Source organism: Hyla sarda, chromosome 11 (assembly GCF_029499605.1).
Source record: "Hyla sarda isolate aHylSar1 chromosome 11, aHylSar1.hap1, whole genome shotgun sequence".
Lineage (NCBI taxonomy): Eukaryota > Metazoa > Chordata > Amphibia > Anura > Hylidae > Hyla > Hyla sarda.
In genome coordinates this window covers 41,506,380-41,532,352 of record NC_079199.1, presented here as the reverse complement: position 1 = coordinate 41,532,352, position 25,973 = coordinate 41,506,380, and the positions used below count along the sequence as shown (strand labels likewise).

The following is a 25,973-nucleotide window of genomic DNA, read 5'->3' as shown; positions in this document are numbered from 1 at the left end:
ACAAGTGCGGATGGGCAATGACCTGGGTCCGAAGGGAGCGGACCCCTACAGAAGCGCCAGACGTTTGTCCGGCGGGAGGCAAATTCGGGCAGAGGCCGTGTCGAAGCGAAGTCCCAAGAAGGTTATAGACTGGGTAGGCCAGAGGACTGACTTGTCCCCGTTGACCATCCACCCGAAGCGATCCAGAGTGTGGAGAGTGACGTCCACATTCTCCAGTCTGGGCTCTGGTTGGAGCCTTGATGAGAAGGTCGTCCAGACACCGAGACTCCCCTTGACTGTAACAGGCCCATCACTGGCGCAAGGATCTTGGTAAAGACCCGAGGAGCTGAGGCCAGACCGAAGGGGAGGGCTACGAATTGAAAATGCCCCTCCGGAACCGCAAAGTGGAGGTACCGACGATGGCCTGGAAATATTGACACATGGAGGTAGGCATCCTTGATGTCCACCGATGAAAGAAACTCCCCTTGTTCCAGGGACGCCACCACCGAACGGAGAGATTCCATTCGGAAGTGACGGATGAGAAGATGACGGTTGAGATGCTTGAGGTCTAGGATTGGTCGCACAGAACCGTCCTTCTTGGGAACCACAAAAAGATTGGAATAGAAACCCTGTAACCGTTCCCCTGGAGGAACAGGAACGATAACCCCCTGGAGAAGCAGAGACTGGAGAGCCTCTCGAAATTGCTTCGCCAGAAAAGGCGACCGGGGGGCCCGGGATCGAAAAAAGCGATCCCCCGGAAGATGTCTCGAAAAAGTAAGAGACGACCTCCCACCCGAGAAAAAGCCGCGGGTGGGGGCCTCACTTCATGCAGAAGTGGGTTTGCGGTTGCCTGATTTGGGCACAAAACAGCCGGACCGGTTGGAGTCCGACTTCCAAGACGGGCGCTCCCGGAACGAGGGAGCCTTCTTGTCCCGCGAAGGCGCCTGCCCGGACCCTTTGCTGTAGCCAAAGGTCTGAAAGGAAGAGGACTTCCTTTGGGAAGTAGGGCGAGCCTTATTTTGAGGCAACAAGGAACTCTTACCTCCCGTCGCCTCAGAGATAATCTAATCAAGGCGCTTGCCAAAAGGACGGCCACCCGTAAAAGGAAGCACAGTGAGAGACCCTTTGGAAGCGGCATCCGCATTCCAAGCTTTAAGCCACATAGAGCGGCGGAGAGCCGCTAGGTGACCCACAGCCAAAGCAGAACAACGACTGCATGGAAGCTGCGCACAGGAAGTCCCCAGTATTAGAGCATTGGAGAGCCAGGACAGATAGATCCTCTGGGGGGGGGGGGATCCCGCTAAGATATCCTGATGGAGCTTTTTGCACCAATCCTACAGGGCCTTGCGCATGTTGAGGAGAAGATGGGAAGAAGAGAAGAGCCAGCCGCTTCAGAGGAAAACTTCGCTAAGGATTCTACCTTCTTGTCCGTGGAATCCTTGAAGGCAGCGGCATCTGCCAGTGGCAGTGTAGTCGCCTTAGAGATCCGGGAGATTGGTTGATCCACAGAGGGAGGGGAAACCACCTTAGTGACAAAGTCCTTGTCAAATGGATAACGTTCTTGAATCGTCTTGATTGCCGGGAACCTCTTGTCTGGATGTTTCCATGCAGATTCCAGAATGTCGTCAAATTCAGCGTGAGAGCTGAACCTTTGAGGTGCTGGCTTAGCACGATGAAAGGATACTCCTGGAGTGACATCCGAAGATCATGGGTCCTCTAAGTGAAAGGTGTCTCTTATGGCTGTCACCAATGAGTTCACCGTTTCAACTGAATCCGAGCGGTCCTCTGAGTCAAATGCCGGCTCGGAAGCCTCGTCCGCCAGTTCACCAGGAGAATGTGAACGAGTAGAGGTAGGGGGCGACCCTGACTGGGTACGCGGCTCTGGCGTGGCAGAGCAGCGACTCTGAGAACGTCATGGAGCGACATTTGTGCCCAGATGACAGGGGGGGGGGGCGGGACGCACGAGGGGAACACCCACGTCTATCTGAAGACTCAATGGAATCAGATGAGGCACCCCTAGTACGCTTGTGAGAGCGTGAAGTATGTGGAGACGAGGAGCGGGCCCTCTCAGAGGCCCTGCGCAAAAAAGACCCCACAAGGCGGACACCACTTCCTGGGGGGCCTCAGCCACCGAACGGGAGACTTGGGTCAAGTCAGCCATATACTGGGTCAGGGAAGAAACCCAGGCTGGTGGAGCGTCTGAATCCACCGGAACCGAAAGGGCATCAGGGGGGTACCAGGGGTCTGGGAGAGCAGTGGAGCTTACAGGCAAAATAAGTCACTGACGTTCCAGGATTCTGTTTAGAGGGAGGAACAGCTCTGGGTACTGACATAATGAGAAAAAAAGACAGGGACTTTCTCACCCTAGTCTGTGACCCCAGGCAGCTGCAGTGAGGAGAACTCGGCTCCGTGCAGCTAGAGTGCCAGCCAATAGGGCGTGCCTGAAGCAGAGGCACTAACTGATTGGCCCCTCCTAACTGAAATTCGCGCCTACGGCGCTGATAGGAGACTGCATCGCGCCTCTGAAGAGCTCCGACCGCCCTGTGGGCAGAGCTATGGACTGCCGAGTAGAAGCTGTAATGGCGCCCGCTCCTTGTCCCGAGCGCACATGTCAGCCGCATATGCGCTCGGGGAATAGAGCGGGCGGCCTGTACGCCGGCAGAGAATGCCGGAGAAAATGAAAGTAAGCCGGTGCTGAGAGCGCCCGGCCTGAACCAGCGCCGCGGCTGTCAGCCGCATATAAGGTGCTGTCGGAGAAGTGAGAGTAAGCCGGCGCTGAGAGATCCCGGCCCGTACCAGCGCCGCGGCTGACAGCTGCATATAAGGCGCTGCGGACATAGTCGCAAGAAACACACACATACAGTGAAGTGCCCAATAAATGACATGCCCCCTGAAATGCCACTGCTCCACATGCCCCCAGAATAAAAGTCCAGCCCCTGTATAAGCCAGCCCCATAACCTGAAAGGTGGGCCAAAAACAGTGGGTCTCCAGAGGTTGCAAGTCCGTACCTAAGGAGAAAAGGGAGGAAAGTACTTACCTCAGTCAGAAGAACTTACCTAATGGAGTCTTCAGTGAAGTCTTCAGTCAGCTTTAGTTATCTGCATCACGCCTGGCTGCTATGCGCGAGCGAGGCGAGCAGGGAAATAGGGGGACCCGGACCCATGAGGTACCAACCCATGCGCTGACCGTAACCAGCGCATATACACAATGTCTGTGCCCCCTTACTCGCAATGGGGAAACAGGGAATCGGAGTCCCTGAGTCCCCACCTGAAAACAGAAAAGAAAAAGGAATAAAAAACTAACATGTCCCTATACTAGGAAAACAAAAAATCAGAAGACCTGGTCTGGAGAATTCCAGACCATGTCCACCTCCTTCAGACACTAAGCTTAAACTGATTACCTCAGGGCCTGAAGGCGGGTATATCCTGCTGGGAGGAGCCTCCTAGAGACAGCAGCATACACCCACGGTCTGTGTCCCCCAATGGAGCCTATAGAGAAAAAGATTTTACCCTATATAACGCTTTGCCAAGCATTATATAGGGTAAAATCTGATGATTGGTTCCCTTTAAAAAGTACCTGTCATCAAATCATATTTTGTAAACTAACTCTGTTTATATTCCCTAACTACTCCTAACACCCCTCCTGCCCTTAAAAAAATTTCAAACTTTAAAAAGCTCTGTATCGTATCTTTTCCATTGCTCACATTGTGTGAGCTCCCGGCAGGAGAAAGTGGCCGTTCTCCAGAAGACGCAACATCACTGAAGCCTACGAGCACGCACTTCCTGAGTTTGATCTCCTGCCAGGCCCGGAATAGACCAAACTAACTGTTTGAAAAAACGTCCACTAGGTGGCTCTGTTCTGTACCCTGCCACAAGTCAATCACATAAAAAAACATATAAAGGTTGAGAATTCAGACAGCAAGTAAATAGCAAAGTGTCTTATAATTACATAAGGAACAATATATTTAAAGTTCAGTTTGGTGACAGGTACTCTTTAAGATGAGCATGGATCCTTCCTAAGCATGCCCTTTTTTGGCTTGCAGGTAAGTACTAAAATCACCTTATACCTCTTTAATGGTCCGACAGATACCCTGTAGTCTTGTCAGCAGAAAAAGGATATTTTTCAGGTTGGGAAACACTGTCTTTGATAGATGACAAGCTGAAATGTTTTGCCAATTTAGATTTTAACATAAATTCCCTAATATATTGTTCTTAGCCGAATCATTAAGGAAAGCTGCATGGGCAATTAAAAAATAGAACAGGGCATCTAGGGAAACTTTACTTTCCCTGTGTTCCTGTCATCGTCTTTTAGACTGTCACTGTCTGCGGTATGCAAATAAGAAATCTGGATGATACTCCCTGTAATTGAATACCAACATCATTACAGACAAAATCTTGTGTCATTTAGATCTATATTAATAAAGAGAATATCTATATCCTCTAAGGCTCTATTCATATTGCTACAGCTATGACAGATGCCTCTTAATGGCATCCGTGTTACATAGACTCCCATGTTAAAAAAAAAAGTATACAACACAGATATTTTTTTACTAGATCCTGTTGTGGTGGAAACCCTTACAGAAATCGCCTGTTGACCTCTGATGAATTAGAGTCTATGGATACATTTGCCATTTGCCTTGGGAGATTTTTCAAATACATACAGCAATGGACACTACAAACGCGGTGTGAAGAGAGCCTTACATCACAGGTTCAGTTTAGCTAAATACTGATAGTGGTTTTGCGAGCAGGACACCTTTATATTTACAATAAAGTTCAATTCTTCAACACACAAAGCTGCAATCTGTGTTTAGCAAAAAATATGGAGAACGTGACACTGGTCACATATGGCATTGACTACATGCAGCACTCAGAACCCTGCTAACTGTGCGCATGACGCAAACAATCCCAGAGCTGCTATTCTTCTATTACCCGCTGTTCTGAAAGCCTGTGTTTATTCAGCACCCCGGCTGTGTGTATGTGAAACACGCTGGCTGCCATTATGTCTATATAGAACACTCCATGTCTGATTTCATGAAGCACCTATAAAAACACATTTTCATTAATCTGCAGCATGGATGTGCGACTTAATTGCTTAGGGCTGACATCTTTGTCTGTATTTAATTGGTGCTGATTGACATTTTTGTCTCCAAGCATTAAGCATACGTTTAGAAATTAGTCTCTGTGATTTTAATACGTGGTGCTTAAAAGAAAGAGCTCTGTTTAGGGCGGCTCAATTATGTCAACAACTCCTGGCAGAAAATAATTTGTGCAGAAATTAGCACTTAAGAGCCACCCAGCTCCGCGCAAGCCAGCCAAAGGGCCCTAAGTGTGCAGTGGGAATGAAAGGCTGAATTAGTGGCATGATTATGACTCTCTGTGTTTAACATCCATTAACATATGTGTACTATACAAGCATACGAATGCAATAAAAACAGACACATATGGAATGGAACGCAATTTACTTACATTTGTTTAAGTCACTTGGGAAGGTGTCATCTTGTGGCATATTTAAGTAGAGATCGGGGCCTGGAACAAGGTGGTGGTTTCCTCCTGGTAGGCAGACAGTGGTGACAAGTAATGGCGGTGCCTTACTTAAAATCAGTGTGGATGCTTGATGCCCCACTTCTATGCCATTATTCTGTCCAGATAAAGCCTACAAATTAAGAAGAAGAGAAATCAGTAAACAATCACTTGGTTTATGCCCCCTTAAATTTGACTGTGATATTGATGATCATAACATTTGGTGGATTTCCCACAGACTTAACCTGCTACGTTCTTACAGATGTGTCTGTGTCATGAAGTTAGGTGACAATTTTGTCTAATGTAGGTTTACTTCAAGATCAGTAGATATAATAATATGTTCTTACAAAGTTACTTCTATTCTTTTTGGGCATGATGCCACAAGTTTTACACATCTAGATTTTCTGCCATTCTTCTGTGCATATCCTCTGAACCTCTAATTGGGGTCAGGACTTTCACAGAGCTAAAGGACATTCACAGTGTTGTCTCTAAGCCACTTCGGTATTGTCTTGGCTGTGTGCTTAGGGCAGTGATTCCCAACCAGGGTGATGCTGAGCGTGGCTTGAGCAGATCCCGCCCATGATGTTGGACGGTCCCGCTGGAGAGAAGGCTCAGTATAGCAAACTGCGCTCAGTAAGTTGTGCCCTAGAGCATATTTGTACTGCCACCCCTTCATATATGACCAATGCCCACATCTCTCCCCGAAGTAATAGATGGATAATAGATGGATTTCAGTAATGTATCCAGGTGGCTGCTACGGGTTTGGACAGTATGGAGTGGGAAGATGAGGTTGGGTGTTGGGACCTGCCTGCCTACCTAGCAAACTTACCACTTTCCTGCCTACCTACCTAGCAATCTTACCAACTACCTGCCTACCTACATAGCAAACTTTCCACCTGCTGTCTGCCTATCTACCTAGCAAACTTACCACCTTACTATCTGCCCACCTAGCAATTGTACCACATACGTGCCTAGCAAACATACCACCTAGCAAACTTCTCCCCTAACTAAGAACCTTACCACCAACCTACCTAGCAAACTTGCCCCCTACCTACCTAGAAAACTTGCCAACTACCTACTTAGCAAACTTAATACATACCTAAGAAACGTATTACCTACCTACTTAGCATACTTGCCACCTACCAAACTTACCACCTACCTATCTAGCAAACTTGCTACCTACCTGCCTACCTATCTAGCAAACTTACCACTTACCTATATGCCTACCTACCTAGCAAACTTACCACCTACCTACCAGGCAAACTTACCGCCTACCTGTCTACCTACCTGGCAAACTTACCACCTACTTGTCTAGCATACTTACCACTTACCTGCCTACCTAGCAAACTTACCACCTACCTATCTGCCTACCCACCAAGCAAACTTACCATCTGCTGTCTGCCTGCCTACCTAGCAATCCTACCACCTACCTGTCTACCTACCTAGAAAACTTAGCACCTACCTGTCTACCTAGCAAACTTACCATTCACCTGCCTACCTAGCAAACGTACCATCCCCCTGCCTACCTAGCAAACTTACCATAAACCTGCCTACCTAGCAAACGTACCACCAACTTTCCTATATAGCAAATTTACTACTTACCTACCAAGCAAACTTACCATATACCTGCCTACCTAGCAAACTTACCACCTACCTACCTACCCAGCAAACCTACCACCTACCTGCCTACTTACCTACCAAATTTAACACCTACCTACCTAGCAAACTTGCCACCTACATGTCTATGTACCTTAAAAACTTACCACTTACCTATCGGCCTACCTATCTATCAAACTTACCACCTACCTGTCTACCCACCTAGCACACTTACTCCCTACCAGTCTACCTACAAAGCAAACTTTCCACCTACCTGTCTATCTACCAAGCAAAGTTACCATCTACCTGTCTACCTAATTGGCAAACTACTTACTTACCTGTCTAGCATACTTACCACTTATCTGCCTACCTACCTAGAAAACTTACCACCCACCTGCCTAACTACCAATCAAACTTACCACCTATCTGTCTACCTAGCAAACTTACCAACAGCTACTGTATGTAGGTATGTGCATGAACCCACTGAGGACTCTATATAGAGGACTCTATGTGTGTGGTAGTATAACTTCCCGGCAATTTGGAGGCTGTACTAAATTTCGATAATGCCACATGCATTGCACAGTGATATCAATAGCACAACTTGACCATTATGCTTTTGTAAGACTAGGCTACATTTACATGGAAATTATATAGCTTATCCTTTTAGTTTTTGCATTATGCTTTTTTCCTTCTTACATTGTAAATGCTATACTGCTTTTTTTTCCCCCACAGACCGACAAAAGAGGACAAGCTTTATTCCAGGAGCTAAATTTGTCTTGTAACAAGAATGAGACTGTATCCTGTTACATGTAATGGGATCCAATTTAGACCTTTGGCACTAATATCCGCCCCCCCCCCCCCCCCTATGCAACCAAAATATGACCTTCTAAATGAGGCCTTACATATTTTACTCACTGTTTCCCCAAATGCATCTTTACTCAGATTTCCTTAATGATAATATAAATGAAAACATTTTTTAAGTTTTTTTTTTCCTCCTCCTCAAATGTTCTAAAATATGAAAGAGTTATTCCCATCTTATAAATAGATGGCATATTGCTAGGATATGCCATCAACGTATGACCAGCAGAGGTAAGGGGACCTCAAATGATCTTTCAAATGAAGGGCCATAGTGATGCTTTTCATGCACTCTAGTGCTTCCAGTCACTGGCTGCCCAGGAAGCTGCAGCATGACTTCATCCAAATGGGACTGCACTGCAGCTCCCTAGAAAGCCAGGGGGTTAAACCTGTATGGAATAAAATGTAACAACATATTATAAAGTACTCATAGTTGTATCTTTGGCCAGTACGTGGCTCTGAGTCATTATGGCAGCCCACTAGCCCTGACTTACAGATCTCTCCTCTGGGCAGAGACCTCTCAATCAGGGATGAAAGACCAAACAGACGACTTAGAGCCTTGTTTCCAGGCAAAAATACAACTATGATTATGCTAAAACACTAAACATGTCAGTGTTTAAAGCTACCCATGGACTGGGCAACTACTGACAGGTTCCCTTTAAGAAACTACCCTTCACATATATGTAAGTTTAAGTGCATTGTGATTACTAGACCTAAACTATTTGTAATGTTTATATCTTATATTTCCGCAAAAATATTACTGCATTATCGTATCATGTCATTTTATAGCCCTCAAAGAACATAATCTATCCAGAGCTGAACAGTGTTTTCAATGATGCCCCACGCTGTCCATATTTATGAATGCATCCTCTACAAATTGCTGTAATGTTGAAGTGTTGCCTGGTGTAATATCAATGCAAAGCGGGGACTATTCACCATCTTTATTCAATGCTTAATGGCCAATATAAAATGAATTCACATAAAGAAAGTGAGATTTTACTTGCTGTTCCAGGAAATGCATCTCTGCCCTTGCTTTCTCCTCAGAGGTCACGGCAATGCCATCTAATATCTGCAGGTTTTGTAGCCGGAGCACTATAAGCTGGCGGTGGAACATCTTACGGGAAATCTAGAAAAGCAAATGATATAATAAGATACTGAATTGCAGTAGGGATATATTTTTAATGCGTTGTTTACGACTTTAATGTATTGTTCATTAGGTAGTATTGTATAAAATGGAGAGAATTGCTAGATTAAGCGGAGTTATATTTTTATATTATTGCTCATGCACACGGCCATATTATGGCTCTGATCAACCTCTGAATTGCACTTCAATATAAGTGTTTGTGGCATTACTGAATCTCTGTATGCCTGTATGGATTTTATACAAGGTTTTACTGTCAGATTCCATAGAAATTCCACATAAAAAATGTGGCATGCTTCTGTGAGATGTGTATAAGAAAGTATTCTTCCCAAGATGCATTGCTTCTAGTGTTGAATATCTTCATACACATAGCAACCTTTGTTTGTTTTATGACAAATCCTTTTTGAAATTATTTATTGAAGCTCAGCCCCTGTTCTTCCATCACATGCTTCCTTTAGAAAAGGCAGCATAGATCATGTGTCTGGTTCACTTTAATGTGAAGCTCCACCTTTGGAGGCATATAATGGGATATAAAGAAACTCAATAACTAGCAGTTCCATAACATCATCTAAATATCTATTATACATTAGCAGATCATCCAGATCTAATCTTGGCAATATCCCTGCAGATTCATGAGCAAACAAAAGCTGTAGTGCATCCATAGACAGGTCTGCAGGACAAGACTTGTATGCCAGCGATGTTCACATCATATAAAAGGCCTATGTACAGGGTACCGGAAGAACAGAATGTCAATATGTAGTGCAAAATACTTGTGCTGTGTCTATTGATTTCAATGGACCGTACTTAGTCTACTAGTGTCTACATTTTGGTCTATTTCCAAACAGCTGTTACTGTTTTGGCAAGGAAATGAGCCACACATAGGCACTAGTAGATTATGCTCGGTCTACTCCGCCCCTAGACATCTTATCCCCTATCCAAAGGATAGGGGATAAGATGTCAGATCGCCGCGGTGCCGCTGCTGGGGAGCCCCGGGATCCCTGCTGCAGCACTGCACTATCATCACAGCACAGAACGAGTTCACTCTGCACGTAATGACGCATAATATAGGGGCCGGAGCATCGTTACGTCACGGCTCCGCCCCTCGTGATGTCACGGCCCGCCCCTTTCTATAAAAGTCTATGGGAGGGGGCGTGGCGGTCGTCACGCCCCCTGCCATAGACTTGCATTAAGGAGACGGGCCATGATGTCACGAGGGGCGGAGCCATGACGTCACGCGGCTTCGTCCCCTGTATCGCCCGTCTTTACGCACAGAGCGAACTCGCTCTGTGCTGTAATGATAGCGCAGTGCCGCAGCGGGGCTCCCCAGCAGCGGGAACGCGGCGTACTGACATCTTATCCCCTATCCTTTGGATAGGGGATAAGATGTCTAGGGGCGGAGTACCCCTTTAAGGACCGAGCCCATTATGACCTTAAGGACCAGAGCATTTTTTTTGCACATCTGACCACTGTCACTTTAAACATTAAGAACTCTGAAATGCTTTTACTTATGAATTTGATTCCGAGACAGTTTTTTCGTGACATATTCTACTTTAATATAGTGGTAAATTTTCTTCGATACTTGCATAATTTATTGAATTTCTTGAAAAATTCCAAAATTTCATGAAAAATTGGAAGATTTTGCATTTTTCTAACTTTGAAACTCTTTGCTTGTAAGGAAAATAGACATACCAAATAAATGATATATTGATTCACATATATTATATGTCTATTTTATGTTGGCTTCATAAAGTTGTCATGTTTTTACTTTTGGAAGACATCAGAGGTCTTCAAAGTTCAGCAGCAATTTTTAAATTTTTCACAAAATTGAGTTTTCCACTGTTCTTGCAAATTCCAGCAATATTCCCTCTCCAGAAGCCCAATGTCGCTTCTTCTCTTCTGAGCCCTGTAGTGTGCCAGCAGAGCACTTTATGTCCACATATGGGGTATTTATATACTCATTATGGGGGGCTTTTTTCCTATTGCCCCTTGTAAAAATGAAAAATTTGGGATAACACCCGAATTTTTGTGAAAAAATAAAACTTTCATTTTCATGTCCAACTGTGGGGTGTTAAGACTCACTATATACCTTGTAATGTTCTGTGAGGGGTGTAGTTTCCAAAATTGGGTCACATGTGGGTGTTTTTTTTTCTTTTGTGCTTATGTCAGAACCGCTCTAATGATCAGCCACCCCTGTGCAAATCACCTCAAATGTACAAGGTGTTCTCACTCCTGAGCCTTGTTGTGCAGAGCATTTTACGTCCACATATTTTACATCAGGAGAAATTGAGTAACAAATTTTGGGGGTCTTTTTTTTTCCTTTTACCTTTTGTGAAAATGAAAAGTATGGGGCAACACAGCACGTTAGTGTAAAAAAAAAACTTTTTTTACAATAACATGCTGGAGTAGACCCCAACTTTACTTTTTCATAAGGGGTAAAAGGAGAAAAAGACCCTCAAAATTTGTTAGGCAATTTTTCCAGAGTACGGAAATACTCCATATGTGGCCCTAAACTGTTGCCTTGAAATATGACAGGGTTTTAAAGTGAGAGAACACCATACACATTTGAGGCCTAAATTAGGGATTTGCATAGGGATGGACCCGGGCGCAAGAATTACACTTGCCTCCGATACCAAAATTACCCTATGGCTGGAATTCCACTTGGTTTTTTGGTGGAAAAACGCCAAGAAAAACGCCACTTATTCCACTTGGCGTTTTTCACTTTGGCATTTTTTTTATCCATTTGGCGTTTTTTCACTCTTTTCTTTCGTTTTTGAAATCATTGGTAATCGCAGCATGTTGAGCCACTGGTGTTTTTTTTTGCCAAAATCATGGCGTTTTTCTCCCATAGAAGTTTATGGGAGTGAAAAATCGCCAAGAAAAATTATATGTGGGTTTTAACTTTGGCGTTTTTGCAGGCGTTTTTTATTCTTTTTTGGACTTTAGCGATGGAGATATCTTTTTTGACAAAATTTTGTAGGGTACCATGAAAAAAAAAAAAAAAAAAGATACAGTAGTGAAGGAAAAAATTGTATCTAACAAACTGTATCTTTTTTATAACAACATTTTTATTACTTTTTAAATAGGGATCAATTTATGTGGGTGGGCGGGGACCTAAAAATGTAGCCGACAATAATAAAAATGTAGTGTGTGTGTGTTTTTCACTTTTTTCTTTATTTTTTACATTTTTTTAGGTAGTACTACTACTCCCAGCATGGAATACACTGTTCCATGATGGGAGTAGTAGTACCTGTACTAATTGACAGATTGCCGTTGCGATGCTCCTGTATAATGTATAGATGCGGCGGCCGCTCTTCTATGGTCCCTTGCACTGATGTATATATACACATATTAATATTTCCCGCAGAGCTGTGATTGGCCAGATGGTTCCAGCCAATCACAGCTCTCTGCGGGAAATATGAATAGGTGTGTATATATACGGCCGTGCAGGAGACTATAGAAGAGCGGCTGCTGCATCTATACATTATACAGGAGGATCACAGCTGGTGTCAGTAGTGATACCCGCTGTGATCTTTCCTTAACTGCAGGTACTACTACTCCCAACATGGAGTACACTCTGCTTCATGCTGGGAGCTGTAGTAGCTGCATTAATAGACAGATCGCAGCAGGTGTCAGAAGTTACACTCGCTGCGATCTGTCTATTAATGTAAGTACTACAGCTCCCAGCATGGAGCAGAGTGTGCCCAATGTTGGGAGTAGTAGTACTCACAGGTAAGAACAGATCAATCGTCCTGTCTATAGCAGAGATGGAGCGACTGTATACAGCGCTCGCATCCCTGCTCTGCACTATACTCCGGCCACTCACTCATTCATATTTTTCTCAGAGCTGTGATTGGCTGCAACCTTCCCGCCAATCACAGCTCTGGGCGGAAAATATGAATGATGTTCTATTCACATCACTGGCCGGCCCGGAGTATAGTGCAGAGATGTGAGCGCTGTATAGAGCCACTCCATCTCTGCTATATTATGGACGATCGCATTGGGTGTCAGTAGTGACACCCGGGGTGATATGTCTATAGTACAGGTACTACTACTCCCATCATGGAACAGTGTGTTCCATGCTGAGAGTAGTAGTACTACCTAAAAAATGTAAAAAATAGAGAAAAAAAAGTGAAACACCCACACTTTATTAAAAAATAATAAAAAAATTGTTATAAAATATATACATTCCATTTAATAAATTTTTTTCCATCACTGCTGCATCCTTTTTTTTTTTGTTACCCAACAAATTTTGGGTACCAAAAAAAACTGCCAAGGTGCAATTTCCACACAAATGAAAAAACGCCAGAAAAAACGCAGGACATTGCACTGGCGTTTTTTCATACATTTTTTTAATCCCAAAAAACGCAGCACAAAAAACCAAGTGGAATCCTAGCCTTATGTCAGTTTTTCCCAAACAGGGTGCCTCCAGCTGTTGCAAAACTCCCAGCATGCCTGGACAGTCAATGGCTGTCCAGCAATACTGGGAGTTGTTCTTTTGCAACAGCTGGAGGCAGGTAACTGTGTAGGGGTATATGTATATGTAGTGTTTTACCCTTTATTTTGTTTAGTGCAGTGTATTGTATTGTAGTGTTTTTAGGGTACATTCACACAGGCGGGAGTTTACAGTGAGTTTCCCAAGGGGGGGGGGGGCAAACCTCCAGCTGTTGCAAAACTACAACTCCCAGCATGCCCTTTGGCTGTCCGTGCATGCTGGGGGTTGTAGTTATACAACAGCTGGAGGCACACTGGTTGCAAAACACTTAGAGTTTGTTACTTAACTCAGTGTTTCGCAACCAGTGTGCCTTAAGCTGTTGCAAAACTACAACTCTCAGCATGCACTTACAGTTGAAGGGAATGCTGGGACTTGTATTTATGCAACAGCTGGAGGTATACTACTAAAACTCCCAGGATGCCCTTTTGCTGCCCATGCATGCTGGGGGTTGTAGTTATGCAACAGCTGGAGACACACTGGTGCCCCCAGGGGTTTGCACAGGGTGCCTGCTGGATGATTTCAGCAGGCAACACGGTCAGGTCCCCGCCCAGCGAGCGGCGGGGATCGGAATTCCCACAGGCATACAGGTATCCTCTAGTATGAGGAGGTCAGGGCGTACCTGTACACCCTGTGTCCTTAAGGGGTTATTATATTGTTCCTTTTGTAATTAGATGATGTCACGATCACACCCTAACGGTCCAGCCAAGACATTAGAGAGAGTGTGATGGTGCAAGGGTTAAGGCCACCAGACCTCTGGGTATCCACTACTAGTCCCAGCAAGTCACCAAATTAACCCTTAGATAAACGTGTTTCACCAGAGCTTCCTTCAGAAAGGTGAACTCATATATTTAGAGATCAAAGACCAGAGCTGATTAATTAAACATTTAATCTGATGAAAGGTATCACAGTGCTAAATATATACATATATATATATATATATATATATATACAGAAACAAATGACATACAGGTACAAAAATATATAAAAGAGTTTGGCAAGACAAGTTCAGAAAGCAAAAATGAAGTTCTTACAGCATAATGGTATAGCCGTCCTTGTGAGTGAGAGTCCAGCTCTTGTCAGCTTTTGGCACAGCCTTGAACACCCTGAGTCTAGCATTGTTAAGTATTATATATCTGCCTTTTTGGAGGGAAACCCCATTCCCCCCTCCCCTCTGATCCCACCAGGGGGCATCTCTGTTCCTGGCCCTCTTATCTGGTTGATTATATGATTGGACCAGAGTGCCCAAACATCTTGCTGCTTCAAAGGGCCTCTAACTTCAAAGGAGATACAAACAAACATCCAGACCCCCCCAATTAAATGCAATACACAAAAAGGATACACCGTCTGAATGACCCCTCACCCATGTCTTGGATAATACATTACACACAGTTACAATTATAATACACATATAGGATTTTAATAATCAGGTCTTGGGCCTGACACCTCCCCCTTTAGATGGGGACAGAGAGATCTTGCCTCTCCAGGCTGAAAGATCTGTCTCCATTACTCATCTATTTCTCCCTGAAACGATCGTACCAGTACTTCTGCCTTGACTGGGCTACTGTGAGGCTGTCATGTACCAGCCCAGTCAATGTCTGCATCCTGTCTCTGAATCTCAGAACATACTCCACCACAGAAGTCTCAGGGGCAGGTAGCCCCCCTTCCCATTCCTCCCTAACTAAATCTCGGGGTCCCCGCAGTTTGTGACCATATAATAACTCAAAGGGCGACCTGTACCTCCCTGTAAGCAAATAACAGATGGGGTAAATACTTTTCCCAGTCTCTGCCCTCCGATTCTACAAATATTTTTAGCATTTGTTTCAAGGTGTCATTGTTACCGGACACTCTGTCCAACCAATGTAGAGGGTTGTGATCAGTTATGACAGTAAAATCCCTGCCATACAGGTATGGCTGTAATTTTTGCAAAGCCCAGACCACAGCTAGACATTCCTTCTCTATGACTGCATAGGCCACTCCCAAATGTCCTGCCAGGGGGGTCTCATGGGCCAACCTCAGCAGCTCTTTCCTGTACTGCCTAGGAACCACTAACAGCCTTTCTCCCTCCGGGGCCCTAAGCATGCCTTTGGAAAGGGACTCCCAGTACAAGATATAATTTTCCCAATATACCCGATGCCCCTCTGTGTCAACATCTGTATGCTCAGCAAGTTGTCTCAGCCCTTCAAGGGAAGGGGCACTGCGCAGAGCTTCCCGGAAATGCTAATTTCCCTCCCCCCCATCTTGGGGCATCAGGGAGCACATTTCCCCCAGGTGAACTAGCATCTCCACCTTCCTCTCCCTCAGTTCCAGACATAACAATGTTACAGGCATCATACACAGGGCTATCACGCCTTCCCTCCTCCTCCTTAGGCTCACAGGATTGGGACATATCACTCACTGCTGGTCCCTCATCCTTAAATGTCACCAGGGGCACATCAGCCCCTCCCCCTAGCCCATCTCCACTAGGTTTTGGCATTGGCAATGCATTGTCACCACATTTTACAATACACCCCATTTCACTTTTGGAAAACATTACTGGTTCAGTCACAGGTAAACAATTATCCATTCCCTGCACTCCCTCCCAGTTACCACATTTCACAATACACCCCACTTCACTTTTGGAAAACATTACTGGTTCAGTCACAGGTAAACATTTATCAATCCCATGCACTCCCTCCCAGTTACCACATTTCACAATACACCCCATTTCACTTTTGGAAAACATTACTGGTTCAGTCACAGGTAAACATTTATCAATCCCCTGCACTCCCTCCCAGTTACCACGTTTCACAATACACCCCACTTGACTTTTGGAAAACATTACTGGTTCAGTCACAGGTAAACATTTATCAATCCCCTGCACTCCCTCCCAGTTACCACATTTCGCAGTGTCTCCCAAAGTCTCGCACAGTACCTCAGAATGAATAGGGCTCTCTCTTAGCCCATCCGGTGTGCAGGTAGTGTCCTCTGGAGCATAATGACAGAGCGTCCGACCCAAATCATTCCTCAGCAGAACATTAACAGGGATGTCCTCAGAGACCCCCACCTCCCGCAAACCTTTGCCTCTACCCCAATCCAGGTACACACGGGCCATGGGCACAGCAGGCCGCACACCTCCAATTCCTTTAAAGCCATGGTTCTTCCAGGGATGATGTTCCCTGTATCCACCACTTCAGGCCACACCAAGGTAAAGGAGGCTCCAGAATCTCGCAAACCCACTGTCACCCGGTCACCCACAGTTACACTCTGCAGGTTATCCGCTCTTTTCTCCACCGCTCCAGACACCAGAAGAACGGCTGTGTGTCCTCCAGCTACTTGTGGAGAATTCATTTTGTTGGGGCAAGTGGGACTCAGGTGCCCAATATTGTTGCATCTGTAACATCGGCGGGTGTCCCCCTGACCCAATGTGGCTCCTGTTGCTTTTGGTGCTGATCGCAAGAATTTTCCGGCTGGCTTGGTGCTGCTGGTGGTGCTCTGTGGGTGTGTGGCTCCCCTCCAGGTACTTGCTCCAGCTTGTGCAGATCCATGCTTGTTACGCCGAGCGCTCCGGGTCCCCGCTCCTCCCCGGAGCGCTCGCTACATCCTCGCTACTGCAGCGCCCCGGTCAGATCCACTGACCGGGTGCGCTGCGATACCGCCTCCAGCCGGGATGCGATTCGCGATGCGGGTGGCGCCCGCTCGCGATGCGCACCCCGGCTCCCGTACCTGACTCGCTCTCCGTCGGTCCTGTCCCGGCGCACGCGGCCCCGCTCCCTAGGGCGCGCGCGCGCCGGGTCTCTGCGATTTAAATGGCCACTGCGCTACTGATTGGCGTAGTGGTTCTAATTAGTGTGTTCACCTGTGCACTCCCTATGTATACCTCACTTCCCCTGCACTCCCTCGCCGGATCTTGTTGCCATCGTGCCAGTGAAAGCGTTTCCTTGTGTGTTCCTAGCCTGTGTTCCAGACCTCCTGCCGTTGCCCCTGACTACGATCCTTGCTGCCTGCCCCGACCTTCTGCTACGTCCGACCTTGCTTTTGTCTACTCCCTTGTACCGCGCCTATCTTCAGCAGTCAGAGAGGTTGAGCCGTTGCTAGTGGATACGACCTGGTTACTACCGCCGCAGCAAGACCATCCCGCTTTGCGGCGGGCTCTGGTGAATACCAGTAGTGACTTAGAACCGGTCCACTAGCACGGTCCACGCCAATCCCTCTCTGGCACAGAGGATCCACCTCCTGCCAGCCGGCATCGTGACAGTAGATCCGGCCATGGATCCCGCTGAAGTTCCTCTGCCAGTTGTCGCCGACCTCACCACGGTGGTCGCCCAGCAGTCGCAACAGATAGCGCAACAAGGCCACCAGCTGTCTCAACTGACCGTGATGCTACAGCAGCTACTACCACAGCTTCAGCAATCATCTCCTCCGCCAGCTCCTGCACCTCCTCCGCAGCGAGTGGCCGCTTCCAGCCTACGACTATCCTTGCCGGATAAATTTGAGGGGGACTCTAAGTTTTGCCGTGGCTTTCTTTCACAATGTTCCCTGCACTTGGAGATGATGTCGGACCAGTTTCCTACTGAAAGGTCTAAGGTGGCTTTCGTAGTCAGCCTTCTGTCTGGGAAAGCTCTGTCATGGGCCACACCGCTCTGGGACCGCAATGACCCCGTCACTGCCTCTGTACACTCCTTCTTCTCGGAAATTCGAAGTGTCTTTGAGGAACCTGCCCGAGCCTCTTCTGCTGAGACTGCCCTGCTGAACCTGGTCCAGGGTAATTCTTCCGTTGGCGAGTACGCCATACAATTCCGTACTCTTGCTTCCGAACTATCCTGGAATAATGAGGCCCTCTGCGCGACCTTTAAAAAAGGCCTATCCAGCAACATTAAAGATGTTCTGGCCGCACGAGAAATTCCTGCTAACCTGCATGATCTCATTAATCTAGCCACTCGCATGCGTTTTTCCGAAAGGCGTCAGGAGCTCCGCCAGGATATGGACTTTGTTCGCACTAGGCGTTTTTTCTCCCCGGCTCCTCTCTCCTCTGGTCCTCTGCAATCCGTTCCTGTGCCTCCCGCCGTGGAGGCTATGCAAGTTGACCGGTCTCGCTTGACACCTCAAGAGAGGACACGACGCCGCATGGAGAATCTTTGCCTGTACTGTGCCGGTACCGAACACTTCCTGAAGGATTGTCCTATCCGTCCTCCCCGCCTGGAAAGACGTACGCAGACTCCGCACAAAGGTGAGACAGTCCTTGATGTCAACTCTGCTTCTCCACGTCTTACTGTGCCTGTGCGGATATCTGCCTCTACCTTCTCCTTCTCTACTATGGCCTTCTTGGATTCCGGATCTGCAGGAAATTTTGTTTTGGCCTCTCTCGTCAACAGGTTCAGCATCCCGGTGACCAGTCTCGCCAGACCCCTCTACATCAATTGTGTTAACAATGAAAGATTGGACTGTACCATACGTTACCGCACGGAGCCCCTTCTAATGTGCATCGGACCTCATCACGAAAAAATTGAGTTTTTGGTCCTGCCCAATTGCACTTCCGAAGTTCTCCATGGACTACCATGGCTTCGGCGCCATTCCCCAACCCTTGATTGGTCCACAGGGGAGATCAAGAGCTGGGGTACCTCTTGTTTCAAAGACTGCCTTAAACCGGCCCCCAGTACTCCCTGCCGTGACCCTGTGGTTCCCCCTGTAACCGGTCTCCCTAAGGCCTATATGGACTTTGCTGACGTATTTTGCAAAAAACAAGCTGAGACTTTACCTCCTCACAGGCCTTATGACTGTCCTATTGACCTCCTCCCGGGCACTACTCCACCCCGGGGCAGAATTTATCCCCTGTCCGCCCCAGAGACTCTTGCTATGTCCGAATACATCCAGGAAAATTTAAAAAAGGGGTTTATCCGCAAATCCTCCTCTCCTGCCGGAGCTGGATTTTTCTTTGTGTCCAAGAAAGATGGCTCCCTACGTCCTTGCATTGACTACCGCGGACTTAATAAAATCACGGTAAAGAACCGCTACCCCCTACCTCTTATCTCTGAACTCTTTGATCGCCTCCAAGGTGCCCACATCTTTACCAAACTGGACTTAAGAGGTGCTTATAATCTCATCCGCATCAGGGAGGGGGACGAATGGAAAACTGCATTTAACACTAGAGATGGACACTTTGAGTATCTGGTCATGCCCTTTGGCCTGTGCAACGCCCCTGCCGTCTTCCAAGACTTTGTTAATGAAATTTTTCGTGATCTCTTATATTCCTGTGTTGTTGTGTATCTGGACAATATTCTGATTTTTTCTGCCAACTTAGAAGAACACCGCCAGCATGTCCGCATGGTTCTTCAGAGACTTCGAGACAATCAACTTTATGCCAAAATGGAGAAATGTCTGTTTGAATGTCAATCTCTTCCTTTCCTAGGATACTTGGTCTCTGGCCAGGGACTACAAATGGATCCAGATAAACTCTCTGCCGTCTTAGATTGGCCACGCCCCTCCGGACTCCGTGCTATCCAACGTTTTTTGGGGTTCGCCAATTATTACAGACAATTTATTCCACATTTTTCCACCATTGTGGCTCCTATCGTGGCTTTAACCAAGAAGAATGCCAATCCTAAGTCCTGGCCTCCTCAAGCGGAAGACGCTTTTAAACGGCTCAAGTCTGCCTTTTCTTCTGCTCCCGTGCTCTCCAGACCTGACCCATCTAAACCCTTCCTATTGGAGGTTGATGCCTCCTCAGTGGGAGCTGGAGCGGTTCTTCTACAAAAAAACTCTTCCGGGCATGCTGTTACTTGTGGTTTTTTTTCTAGGACCTTCTCTCCGGCGGAGAGGAACTACTCCATCGGGGATCGAGAGCTACTGGCCATTAAATTAGCACTTGAGGAATGGAGGCATCTGCTGGAGGGATCAAAATTTCCAGTTATCATTTACAGCCTTGGTCTCTGATTGGTATGGACTTTATTACAGACTTACCCCCATCCCGTGGCAACACTGTGGTTTGGGTGGTCGTTGATCGATTTTCCAAGATGGCACATTTTATTCCTCTTCCTGGTCTTCCTTCAGCGCCTCAGTTGGCAAAACAATTTTTTGTACACATTTTTCGTCTTCACGGTTTGCCCACGCAGATCGTCTCGGATAGAGGCGTCCAATTCGTGTCAAAATTTTGGAGGGCTCTCTGTAAACAACTCAAGATTAAATTAAACTTCTCTTCTGCTTATCATCCTCAATCCAATGGGCAAGTAGAAAGAATTAACCAGGTCCTGGGTGACTATTTACGGCATTTTGTTTCCTCCCGCCAGGATGACTGGGCAGATCTTCTACCATGGGCCGAATTCTCGTACAACTTCAGAGTCTCTGAATCCTCTTCCAAATCCCCATTTTTCGTGGTGTACGGCCGTCACCCTCTTCCCCCCCTCCCTACTCCCTTGCCCTCTGGTTTGCCCGCTGTGGATGAAATAACTCGTGATCTTTCCACCATATGGAAAGAGACCCAAAATTCTCTCTTACAGGCTTCATCTCGCATGAAAAAGTTTGCCGATAAGAAAAGAAGAGCTCCCCCCATTTTTTCTCCCGGAGACAAGGTATGGCTCTCCGCTAAATATGTCCGCTTCCGTGTCCCCAGCTACAAATTGGGACCACGCTATCTTGGTCCTTTCAAAATTTTGCGCCAGATTAATCCTGTCTCTTACAAACTTCTTCTTCCTCCTTCTCTTCGTATTCCTAATGCCTTTCATGTCTCTCTTCTTAAACCACTCATCATCAACCGTTTCTCTCCCAAACTTGTCTCTCCCACTCCTGTTTCCGGCTCTTCGGACATCTTCTCCGTAAAGGAGATACTGGCCTCCAAGAAGGTCAGAGGGAAAACCTTTTTTTTGGTCGATTGGGAGGGCTGTGGTCCTGAAGAGAGATCCTGGGAACCTGAGGACAATATCCTAGACAAAAGTCTGGTCCTCAGGTTCTCAGGCTCCAAGAAGAGGGGGAGACCCAAGGGGGGGGGTACTGTTACGCCGAGCGCTCCGGGTCCCCGCTCCTCCCCGGAGCGCTCGCTACATCCTCGCTACTGCAGCGCCCCGGTCAGATCCACTGACCGGGTGCGCTGCGATACCGCCTCCAGCCGGGATGCGATTCGTGATGCGGGTGGCGCCCGCTCGCGATGCGCACCCCGGCTCCCGTACCTGACTCGCTCTCCGTCGGTCCTGTCCCGGCGCGCGCGGCCCCGCTCCCTAGGGCGCGCGCGCGCCGGGTCTCTGCGATTTAAAGGGCCACTGCGCCACTGATTGGCGCAGTGGTTCTAATTAGTGTGTTCACCTGTGCACTCCCTATGTATACCTCACTTCCCCTGCACTCCCTCGCCGGATCTTGTTGCCATCGTGCCAGTGAAAGCGTTTCCTTGTGTGTTCCTAGCCTGTGTTCCAGACCTCCTGCCGTTGCCCCTGACTACGATCCTTGCTGCCTGCCCCGACCTTCTGCTACGTCCGACCTCGCTTTTGTCTACTCCCTTGTACCGCGCCTATCTTCAGCAGTCAGAGAGGTTGAGCCGTTGCTAGTGGATACGACCTGGTTACTACCGCCGCAGCAAGACCATCCCGCTTTGCGGCGGGCTCTGGTGAATACCAGTAGTGACTTAGAACCGGTCCACTAGCACGGTCCACGCCAATCCCTCTCTGGCACAGAGGATCCAACTCCTGCCAGCCGGCATCGTGACAATGCTTTGCTGTTGGTGCCCGGTTGTTGGCAAAGTCATCTCCAAGTTCTGCTGCTTCCGTTGCTGTCTTGGGCTTGCGGTCCAATATCCACTCTCTGGCTTCAAAGCTCCGTGTTTGGAGAAACTGATCCAGGACCATCAAGTCCTCCAGGGCCTCATAGGTAGTGACTTGTAGGCCCCCAGTCCATTGCCTGAATGCAGTCCTTAGCTGACCTGCGTGTTCAGTGCAGCTTTCTGTGGCACTTTGTTGCAAAGTCCGAAACTTTTTCCGATAAGCCTCTGGAGTCAGATTAAAACTTTTTAGCAGGGCAGATTTTATTGCCTCATAGTCCTGGTCACTCTCAGAGGGAAGCGAAGCAAACATATCCAGAGCTTTCCCTCGCAGCCGTGGGGTTAGATATCGTCCCCACTGTTCCTTTTTAACCTTTTCAAATCCCCGCAGGAACACATCCAGATCACCATCTTTCTCCAACATGGGGAAATGTTCCAAGCAAGGTTTGTGGTCTCCTTGATCCAGCACATCACTGCGTGCGGATGATGCATCCCCTCTCAGCCTCAGAACCTCCAGTTCATGCCTCCGCTGGGCCTCTCTCTCTGCCGCCTCTCTCTCTGCGGCTCGTGCCTGGGCCTCTCTCTCTGCGGCTCATGCCTGGGCCTCTCTCTCTGCCGCTCGTGCCTGGGCCTCTCTCTCTGCAGCTCGTGCCTCTCTCTCTCTCTGCAGTTTGGTACTGGAGAAGCAGTTGGAGTTTCATATTGGCATCCACATTCCCAAGGTGTTGTAAGGCAGTCCAAGGCCTCATGTAGAGTACTGTCCTGATGGGGAGTAATGTTGTACTCCCCAGGAGATATCAGTCCTTGGATGGCAGTTCCAGCTGTAGGACTTTGTCTCATTTCACTCAGCTCTTCTGTATGGGCATCATACTCCACAAGATCAGCAATAAGTTGTTCCTTGTTCTTTCCTGCAATAGGGATGCCCTTTTCTTGGCACATTAGCTACAGTGCAGGCTTGGACTGCTTGCGATATGCCTCCATATTTCCGAGATGAGACAGAGGAGGTAAAACAGGAGATGGGGAGGACAGAACTGTCTTGTACTCTTTTTGTATGTCTTTTAAACCAGCACTGAGCTCTGTCTTTGGAATTTACACACAAGAATATGTATGCAATTTATTTTTAGTGCTAAGATTTCCTTACAGGTAAAATCCAGCAAGCACTAAAAATCTCTAAATATATCCCGACGCTGCCACCAGTTGTCACGATCACACCCTAACGGTCGAGCCAAGACATTAGAGAGAGTGTGATGGTGCAAGGGTTAAGGCCACCAGACCTCTGGGTATCCACTACTAGTCCCAGCAAGTCACCAAATTAACCCTTAGATAAACGTGTTTCACCAGAGCTTCCTTCAGAAAGGGGAGCTCATACATTTAGAAGAGTTTGGCAAGACAAGTTCAGAAAGCAAAAATTAAGTCCTTACAGCATAATGGTATAGCCGTCCTTGTGAGTGAGAGTCCAGCTCTTGTCAGCTTTTGGCACAGCCTTGAACACCCTGAGTCTAGCATTGTTAAGTATTATATATCTGCCTTTTTGGAGGGAAACTCCATTCCCCCCTCCCCTCTGATCCCACCAGGGGGGCATCTCTGTTCCTAGCCCTCTTATCTGGTTGATTATATGATGGGACCAGAGTGCCCTTACATCCTGCTGCTTCAAAGGGCCTCTGACTTCAAAGCAGATACAAACAAACATCCAGACCCCCCAATAAAATGCAATACACAAAAAGGATACACCGTCTGAATGACCCCTCACCCATGTCTTGGATAATACATTACACACAGTTACAATTATAATACACATATAGGATTTTAATAATCAGGCCTTGGGCCTGACAGATGACACTTTGCTATTTACTTGATGATAAGATTCTGAACCTTTATATGTTTTTAATGTGATTGAAAAAATGCCCACTAGGTGGCTCTGTTCTGTTCCCTAAGTCAAACAGTTAGTTTGGTCTCCTTCCGGCCTGGCAGGAGACCAAACTCAGGAAGTGCTTGTGGGGCATTGCGAGTCACAGCTCTCGCAGGCGTCGGTGATGTCGCGCCTGCTGGAGAATGCCCACTTTCTCCTGCTGGGAGCTCACACAATGTGAGTAAGGGGAAAAGTATGATACAGAGCTTTTTAAAGTGCTGACATTTTTTTTAAAGGCAGAAGGGGTGTTAGGAGTAGTTAGGAAATATAATCTGAGTTAGTTTAGAAAATATAGTTTGATGACAAGTGTTCTTTAAAGGGGTTGTCAAGTGGAAAGTAAATTTTCTATTGTTCCTAGGCTGCCTACAAAAATAATAAACACTTTAATTCACCTTCCACTGCTCCCTCGTAGTTCCAGGATCCAGGCACCCCATCTCCGGCCGGTCTGCTTTGCACCCCATCTCCGGACGGTCTGATGTAATGTCACAGCGCGTCTCTGCCAATCACTGGCCGCAGCAGTGTCCCGCCTAAGCCAGTGATTGTCGAGCTGCACTGTCAGTTCCCCCGGCTGTAGACACTATGCTCTGCAGCTCGGGGGAAAGCAATGTCACCAGCCGCGGACGGGGCACCTCAATACGGGAGCTATGAGCGACTGGCAGAAGGTGAGTTAAATTGTTTATTATTTTTGTAATGCAGAAAGGATGTGGAGAAAAAAGACCTGTGTATCCCAGGCGCTGCTGACTCTTTACATCATAATGGAGTGAGACAGGGGGGTTCTTTAGTTATCAATGGCAGGACTGTTTATTAGCAAATAAAACAAACAAAACATGGATGATGCATTTCAAGAGAAACACCCGCTTCTTCAGATCAGTGAGCAGCCTGGGGACAGTGGTAAATTAAATGTTTCCACTGGACAACCACTTTAATATATTTATTTAAGGAGCTTTTCGCTGTGAGGAAGAGGCAATACAAAATTTATAGAGCTAGATTCTAGGGTCTCAAAAATTCTTGAGTTCTCACATCGTATCCAATTATTATATCTAATAAAAAATATGAAAACACGCCTAGACAACTATATAAAACCTACTATGATTATGTTCTCACAGAGAGTCCAGGATGGATACAAGCCTGCTTGGCTAGCTGAGGATCTAAGATTCGATTGGGACTGATTTACAAATAGATGTGCATGTATGTATGGGTGAAATGTTTTTATATATCCATATGACATGAACCTTCTATGTATTTTTTGGAAATTTGGAATTTTTGGAATATCAAATTATCAGTAACTTTAAAGGGGTATTACGTTTTTTATTATTTGACTATGCTACAGGGGCTGTAAAGTTAGTGTAGTTTATAATATGGTGTCTGTACCTGTCTGTGATGGTGGTCTAGAAATTCTTCTGTGATTTTTTTCCCAAGGTTTATTTTTAACAGCATACAAAATGAGTGTCCCAGGTTGCAGTGTGGCTTTAGACATTACATCACTAGTCAGGTGATCAGAGGGACCCTGTCTTTGCTTCAATGGGTGGAGCGACCACTGGGTGAGAGGAAGATTTTGCAACAGCTGGAGGTACCCGGTCAGAAAACACTGGTCTATTGCATTGAAGAGATCTAAGGTGTGTTTCAATGGGTGGGGTGGCTTATGTGTGAGAAGGAGAAAAGTGGCCTCAAACTTACAAACAAGGAATGATGGGATTTGTAGTTTAAGGGAACAAACTCCAACAGGAAAAAGCCAGTTCACAAAAAGATAGCCTCAGATTTAT

General features: G+C 46.7%; 1 protein-coding gene across 6 annotated transcripts in view; it reads right to left on the bottom strand.

The window, feature by feature from the left end:
* The window catches only part of LRRC9 (leucine rich repeat containing 9), a 223,684-nt gene that overhangs the window by 80,745 nt on the left and 116,966 nt on the right, over positions 1 to 25,973 (bottom strand). For all 6 annotated transcript variants that reach the window (XR_008848684.1, XR_008848686.1, XR_008848687.1 and 3 more), the window contains 2 exons: positions 8,950 to 9,075; positions 5,445 to 5,631 (listed from right to left, as the gene is read on the bottom strand). Coding sequence is in view for 3 of the 6 variants with exons in the window: in XM_056545291.1 (XP_056401266.1) it covers positions 5,445 to 5,631; positions 8,950 to 9,075 (313 nt within the window). In the remaining 3 variants the exon portion in view is untranslated. The remainder of the gene's footprint in view (positions 1 to 5,444; positions 5,632 to 8,949; positions 9,076 to 25,973) is intronic.